Genomic DNA, 7,621 nt, shown 5'->3' with positions numbered 1-7,621 from the left:
ACTTGGCTCATGTGATAGGTTATTATAATAACCTACTCTACATGTTTTCCTAATCTAATTAAGCAACCTAATATTCTAATCTAAGGCAAGAGAAAACCCTAATTCTTTTTGTGCTTCCATTAGAGCGTTTTCATCCCAAAAAGCTAAACTATCTTGAAGAAGATCTAAGCCATCAATCTTAAGACGGATCTAAACTTGTCGGTGAACCAAGTAGAGGAACGACATTTGGAGTTTGTGTTCGTGTTCGTTGAACTAAGGGAAAACATGCTACAAACGTAAGTAATGCTTAATCTGTACTTTATATATTCTTCCTTGATTTGGAGTTATTCCGCTATCATGTTATGTATTTAACTATAAACCCCTACAGAGTGGGTCTGTTGAGGAAAGACAGGGGTGAGAGACCAAGATCCCATGGAATTGAAATAACGTCATTTGATTAAAAATAACGTAAATGGCTGAATTTTAGTTGAAAATATTTTTCAAGAAAGAACATAATTCTAAATTAGTTTCCTTTGTTTGGTTCTCTTACAAAAAATTTAATAGAAAAAGTAAACTGGAAAAACATGAGAGAAGATTGAAGAGAATTGAAGAAAGGAGAGGAAGGTAAGGAAGAAAACTGGGAAAATGGTTTTCCTTCGTTTTACATTTGAGGGAGTTATAGAAAATTGTTTTGCATACTTTGTCACACCAAACAACGTAAAATGATTAAAAAGGGAAAACTCGTTTTCCATGAAAATGTTTTACACCAAAACTAAAATTGAGCAAGGCGAAAATATTTTAATAAATAAAATTGATTTTCATTGAGTTAAAACTACATTTAGTGATTAATATTTAATATTATTTAATATATATTGCTAATCAAAATTGATTTTTTCGATTCATGTTTGTATTAAACTTTAAGGGGATGTTTGGTTGAAGCCTTGAAGGTATTCATCTAATGGTAAGGGAATGAAATTGCATGATTCCCTTTGGTGTGACCATCTACACAGCAACAAGCCAACAACACCCCAAAATCATCATAGGATCCTCCCTACCAAGTTCAACTCCAATCATCACTGAATAAACAGATAATTTATACATAAAGGTTATAATTAAAGTGGACTCCATTGAATTAAAACGATGTTTATCAAATATTCCCCTCGTTTTATCTAAATAATATCGAAGGTACCTGTTCTTTTTATATACTTGAAAACAACCCGTCAAGTATTATAAAGTTGCACTGTGAAAATTCAAATAATAACGGCTAGTCAAGATTTTCTCACACACCAAATTTCCTCTTGTTGCTTCTCAGGCTCTAGTCGTCCTTTATCAACTCTCTCTCTTTCTCTCTCCTCTCAATCAGAGAAACTACCCAGTTTCTTACCCTAATCTGCAACAAAACAACAATCAACCACTCACAAATTCGACACTTTTCAACAACAAAAATGATCAAAGACGACAAATTACAGGGATTTTATACACCACCTCCAAAACGTAATTCAAGACCACCAAAAACATGGATGTCAGAGCAGCCCATCAAGAACAGACATCCCCATCATTTCCATGTCATTCACAAAGTCCCTTCTGGTCATTCTCCGTACGTCAAGGCCAAACATGTTCAGGTAATTTCTGGTTTCTCGTTTTAATTGTCTTGTTTCTCTGTTTTTTAGTGGTTTCTTGATTACAAGTATTGAGAATCCCACAGAAGTACTTTCGGTGCGTTAAAATTAAGAAATACTGTTGGTTACCTAATAAGAGAAATCGAGGGGTATACTACTTTTAATCATAATTCTTGGTTTCCCGTTGTAATTATCATTTTCTGGATTTTTTTAATTTTTTAATTTTTGAGAATTGCGGCCTCCCTGTTTCATATCGTTCCCGGTTTCCGTCCTTGCTAAAAATCTGCTTATGGGTGTCGTTAATTTTGCATTGCTATTGTCATTTTACTGAGTTTGTGCTATTGAATTTGATTTTTCTTTGTTTTTCCTCCAAAAAATTCATTTTCTTAGGTTATTTTAGTTTCTTTAAATTGTGGGTAATACTCAAATATTTTAATTTGTGTGATCAATACTGAGTTTGTGCTATTGAATTCTCATTTTATTTTCATGTCTGCAAAATTGATAAAAGCATTTGCAGTTTTGTTAAATTGCTGGTGTTTGATTTGTGCACAGTTGATAGAAAAGGATCCAAGCAAAGCAGTGGCCTTGTTCTGGAATGCTATAAATGCTGGTGATCGTGTTGATAGTGCTTTGAAGGACATGGCAGTTGTGATGAAACAATTGGATCGGTCGAATGAGGCCATCGAGGCTATTAAATCTTTTCGCCATCTCTGTTCATTTGATTCTCAAGAATCTCTTGATAATGTGCTACTGGAACTTTATAAGGTAAAAACCTTGCTCTCCATTGATTCATGTCCGTGTTTACGCCCTTCCTTTTCGAGTTTCCATGTCTAATCTTATTGCATAGTCTGTATTGGTCTTGACTGTTGTCATTATTGAAGTAATACCTATGTTATTTATAACCCATTAAATTGAAGTCTACAACTTTGCTTAGAATCTTGGAGTGCCTGCTTGTTTTGTTTTAACTGATGAAAGGTAAAGGTGGACTGCTAACTTTTCCCTGAGATTTCCTAAAAAAAAGTGTCTTAAGATGAGTGGATGCTTGTTCTTTTTATGAATTGTGTTGACAGACGAAAGAACATACTTGAAAACAATCATAGTTAAGTGCAACACTACAACCTCTATGGCATGTCAGTTCGAAGATGTAGGGAAACTGATTTGGGAACAGGTTTAGCTTAACAGCATTGTAATGGTTTTGTTTGATATTGCAATGTTAAGCAAAGGAATTACTTGTTGTTTGTCACTGACAAATGATATTCTTTTAGACAATTCAGCTGATGCTTCCTTTTTTTGCCTTAATTAATCCTGGTTCTTTAGCGGTCTGGAAGGCTGGAAGAGCAGATTGAGGTTATTGAGCTTAAGCTAAAGAGACTTGAAGAAGGCAATACTTTTGGGGGAAGGAGAGTGAAAGTGGCAAAGTCACAGGGCAAGAAGATTCACATAACAGTTGAGCAAGAATATGCAAGGTGGGGGATTCATTAACACTGTTTTCTCAACCCACATAGGTGCTGTTATCTATCTCAATTCAATATGTATCCTAAAAAGTATTTATGCAGGCTTTTAGGGAACTTGGCATGGGCATACTTGCAACAAAATGATTATAAAACTGCTGAGGAATATTATAGGTATGCACTTGTGCAAAAGTATTGCATATGTGCCCTTTTGCTTATTTTGGATGTAATTATGTAACTAGTCTTATTATTATTAACTGTGTTTAGGAAAGCTCTATCACTTGAGGCTGACAAGAACAAGCAGTGCAATCTTGCAATCTGCTTGATGTGCATGAACAGGTTAACTGAGGCCAAGTTTCTACTTCAAGTCATCCGTGCTTCAGATTCTCAAGGGGAGATGGATGAGTCCTATGCCAAGTCCTTTGAGAGGGCATTTGAACTCTTCACTGAATTGGAAACTCAACAAGATAAATCATCTTCGTTTGAAGCTGAAAAGGAAAACCGTTGTGGAAATGTCAAACTCTTGCAGAAAAAGCCACTTCGAAACAGCAATACAAGTGTTTCAGATAACCAATTTGATCTTGATGATAAGAAAACGTACACACCATCAGTTGAAGGTCGAGGAATCCTCAAGAGTCCATTCACACAGCCCAAGAGAAGTTTTTGTGTAGACAATGGGAATTGGAAAAAAGGAACATACAGGGATGAACCAGTAAGCTGCTTGCCTCGCAGGCTCCAATTCGAAAATCCTGCAGATTCCACAAATTTGAAAAGTAAATATTTGCAGACAAACCAGGATGGTGGGAGTATTAAAATGATTAATATGCCAGTCGATTCTACTCCAGATAGAAATGTTCCGGACAAGAAAGCTCTTGATGCTGTTGACAGAAAAGAAACCTCTAATAATTGGGATTTCACGAGCTTTAAATCTCAGAAGAGCTGGGCTGATATTGCTGAGGAAGAAGAAGAAGAGGAGATGATGCCTCCATTACCAGGAGTCAAGTCTTGTGAAAAAGAATTCAGCATAAAATTACAATCACTGAGTTTTAATCAAGATGCAGAAAAGCAATCGCCAGCATGCCGACCATTATTTTTTAACCAACAGAAGCAGCAGGAACCACTCAAGAGTAACAGACTTCAGGTGTTCCGTGATTTGACTCCAGAATAATACAGAGTTTTTGTGCATGCAATTTTTTGCTAGTTTAGTGTTCATAAATTTGACATATTATCATTCTTTGATTTCATGTAACTGCTGTACGTAAAATTTCATCTTATGACAGTAAATGAGTATAGGGACTAGGCTGTATCAGCAAATACAAGTAAAAAACAAATATTGTCAACATTATTTGCTCAAATTATGATCAATGCTTTAAATTTTCTGTCATTTGCTTTAATTATAGGCATCACTGTAAGGAAAATACTGTCTCACACTTTCACAGTGAACAAACCATTCCCTCCAAACTACTACTAGTAGTATTAAGTAAACATTTGCTGATAAATGATAATAGGTTGAAAAGTAGCATATCATGGACAAATTTTCACTTGCAGCCCTCTTATATAGGCAACTTTCAATTACATCCATTTCATAAACAAATCGTACTTACATAATTTACAACTTTCTAAAACAAAATCATTCAAGTTTGATATCTTTTGGCATTATTCGATAGTTGGCTTAAATAAAAATTGACATGTTAACATCAAGAACACCATTAATGAAGCCCTTTAAAGACCCAAACAACGTAAAGTGCACAAGGATATCAAATTCAAATGAATTTGTTTTACGAGAAGGTATATGGTGTGACGGGACTCACTAAAGATATACCGTAAGTCAAACTAAATCTCGCGGACAATCAATTAATGATAGGCCAGAATAGTATATCAATTAACAATAAAATCACCTCAAAGACAACCAAACAATAGTATTATAATACACCACAAATAATTCACCAAATAATCATGTTAAACATATTATCTCTTAACAAATCACCAAGCGTTCACCCAGTAACGAACAACTATTAATGATCAAATGTAGATAAAATATTAATGTCAACAACACACACGAACTATAAGTCCACCCTTTGTCATTTTTTGTTATTATAATCAAATTGAGGGGAAAATTAATCATACAAAGGTTCATAACCCACCAATACTTTTCTACATAAGAGAAATAATTAGAAGAGTAAAAGTGAAGTAAATCACAAGAACGCAGGTTATTGTCAGAATTATCCAAGTTTGGATGAAAATGCAATTAGCATTGTGAGAGATAGAGAGAGAGAAGATCATTTGTATTATTGCTGAACTAATGAACTGATGAGGTGTCTAACCAATCATTTTAGCTCGTTTGTACACCTCATCACACCTCATATAATACAACTAATCATTACAACAAAGGTGATTAACAAATGCTCTAACGACCTTCCTGATTGCTGTCAAAATAAAAAACAACCTTCCTGATTTCCAGGGAAGTTACTTGAGCTTCTTGCCTTCTAGAAGCTGAGCAAAACACTGCATAGATGCATCATTGATGATGTTGTTATTGTTGTTGTTGTTGTTGTTATCCCAACACCCCCTCAAATTAGGCATGGGAAAACATTGACCATTCCAAGTTTGATAGATTAATTCTTATGTTGAGTACTAGGAAGAATCTTGGTAAAAATATCAGTCAATTGGTTTTGAGTAGGTAAATAACTTAGTTACAGAAGTCCTTTTAGAATTTTGTCTCGAGTAAAGTGACAATCCACTTCAACATGCTTAGTTCTTTAATGGAATACACGACTTGTAGCAATGTGAATAACTGTTTGGTTGTCACAATAAAGCTCAACAGGTTTAAGATTATGTACACCTAGTTCTTCTAGCAATCTAACAACCCATGTGACCTTACCAGAAGCTTGAGACATAGCCCTATACTCTGCTCCAGAAGAGATTTTAGAGACAAGGGATTGCTTCTTAGATTTCTAGCTGATGAGAGAATTCCCTAACAATAGAACATAACCAGTGGTTGATCTCCTTGTTGTTGGGCAAGCAACCCAATCGGAGCCAGAGAAAGCCTAGAGAGTGAGCTGCTATGTGGCCCTTATTAAATGCATTGCCCTGTAGTGTTGTTGATGTATCTAAGAGTGTGAGTGAGAGATTCAACATATTGTAGCTTAGGAGAATGTATGAACTAACTCAGTGACTATACAACAAAAGAGATGCCAAGTCTGGTGTGAGTGAGAAATTTTAACTTTTCCACATAAGAGAAAGATTATTGGAGATGATGCTTGTATCCTCTCTTCTAGTCTCTCTCCTTTTTTCCTTTTCACACATCATATTCTCTTTATTCCACATCATTTCTCACTATCTTATTCCTCTTCCTTTTTCTATATTTTTCCACATATTAAAGAGATATCTCTCACTTCCTTTCTCCTACTTTACATGCCCCACCACGTATTCTCTTTCTTATCAAAACATTTAATTTAGGAATAATGATAATTTCAAAGTGTTTAAGAAATAATCTGTTCTTCCATTACTATTTATTGTCTATAGATAAAAATAAATCGATATTTAACTTTTAAATAAATTATACTATAAACGAAATTTGCATTAAATAACTGATCATTACAAAGACGCGCACATTTAAATAGCACGGTAGTACATTAATTACTAAAATAATGAAAAACATAAAGTAAGTGACTAAACTATATAGTACATTAAAAATCTATTCCGCGGTCGATCTCCTGGACCTCCCCCATAAATGTTCAACCAAGTCGTTTTTCAGTGAGAAATGATTTGTTCTATCACAAACGGTATCCATCAATCTGAAAATTTATGCATCATAATGCCCGGGTGTAAATGTGAATGTCGTAGCGTTTCTGGTTGATGATCCTGACATATTTTCAGGTTGTTCTTGGGCAAACTCACGTGGATTCTTTGTAAGTCAAATAAGTATCACGCTCGTCTTCAACGATCATGCTAGGCATGATGATACATGCCATCATGATTTTCCATAGCATATTAACGTTCCATGCCGAAGCAGGTTTCTAATTATTGCAAATCGAGCTTGTAGCACAGAAAAGGCACACTCATCATCTTTTCAACCACTCTCTTGACGTTCAGTGAACAACCTTTGCTAGAGAAAACAAGGATTAAATGCAGCATAGAGTGTTGTTTATGCTCAACAGGCATTGTTTGTGGGGTGGTAATGCCATCAACAAACGTGGACCATTTTGGATAAATCTCATATGTGAGATAGTACCCCTTCTTATAAGTAATTCCATTCATGGTGAACTGAACTTGTGGAGATCGATTGTTAATAACATCATCGAAAACCTGTGATCGTTGAAGTACATTTATTTCGTTACACGACCCTGGTGTCCCGAAGAAAGCATGTCAAATCCATAAATCTCTTGAAGCAATAGCTTCTAAGACCATAATCGTTGTTTTAGATCTACCTTAAACATTCATTTCCACCCAACCGGATAATTTTTCTACACTCAATGCATGCAATCAATGCCCTCCAACATGACAAGAAAACTTCTTTCCTCCCCTTCTCTAAGAAGACGAAGGACATATTTAGGTGTTGCTGTGCCGGTT

General features: G+C 35.2%; 1 protein-coding gene across 1 annotated transcript; it reads left to right on the top strand.

Moving 5' to 3' along the window:
* The first annotated feature begins 1,213 nt into the window (after nt 1-1,213).
* LOC110789056 (protein POLLENLESS 3) lies at nt 1,214-4,391 on the top strand. Its single transcript, XM_021993703.2, has 5 exons — nt 1,214-1,601; nt 2,151-2,363; nt 2,916-3,064; nt 3,155-3,223; nt 3,317-4,391. The coding sequence occupies exons 1-5, from the start codon at nt 1,425-1,427 to the stop codon at nt 4,215-4,217; spliced, it is 1,509 nt and encodes a 502-aa protein (XP_021849395.2). The 5' UTR covers nt 1,214-1,424; the 3' UTR covers nt 4,218-4,391.
* The last annotated feature ends 3,230 nt before the right edge of the window (nt 4,392-7,621 follow it).

Source organism: Spinacia oleracea, chromosome 5 (genome assembly GCF_020520425.1).
Source record: "Spinacia oleracea cultivar Varoflay chromosome 5, BTI_SOV_V1, whole genome shotgun sequence".
Taxonomy (NCBI): Eukaryota; Viridiplantae; Streptophyta; class Magnoliopsida; order Caryophyllales; family Amaranthaceae; genus Spinacia; species Spinacia oleracea.
The sequence above is the reverse complement of the archived record's forward strand: the minus strand, read 5'-3'. Positions and strand labels throughout refer to the sequence as shown.

Bases quoted from the DNA above. Each gene is read 5' to 3' on its own strand.
- LOC110789056 (XM_021993703.2), top strand. From the start codon at position 1,425: ATGATCAAAGACGACAAATTACAGGGATTTTATACACCACCTCCAAAA. The intron at 2,364-2,915 runs GTAAAAACCTTG...CTGGTTCTTTAG, and splicing joins TGCTACTGGAACTTTATAAG to CGGTCTGGAAGGCTGGAAGA. The intron at 3,065-3,154 runs GTGGGGGATTCA...GTATTTATGCAG, and splicing joins GTTGAGCAAGAATATGCAAG to GCTTTTAGGGAACTTGGCAT.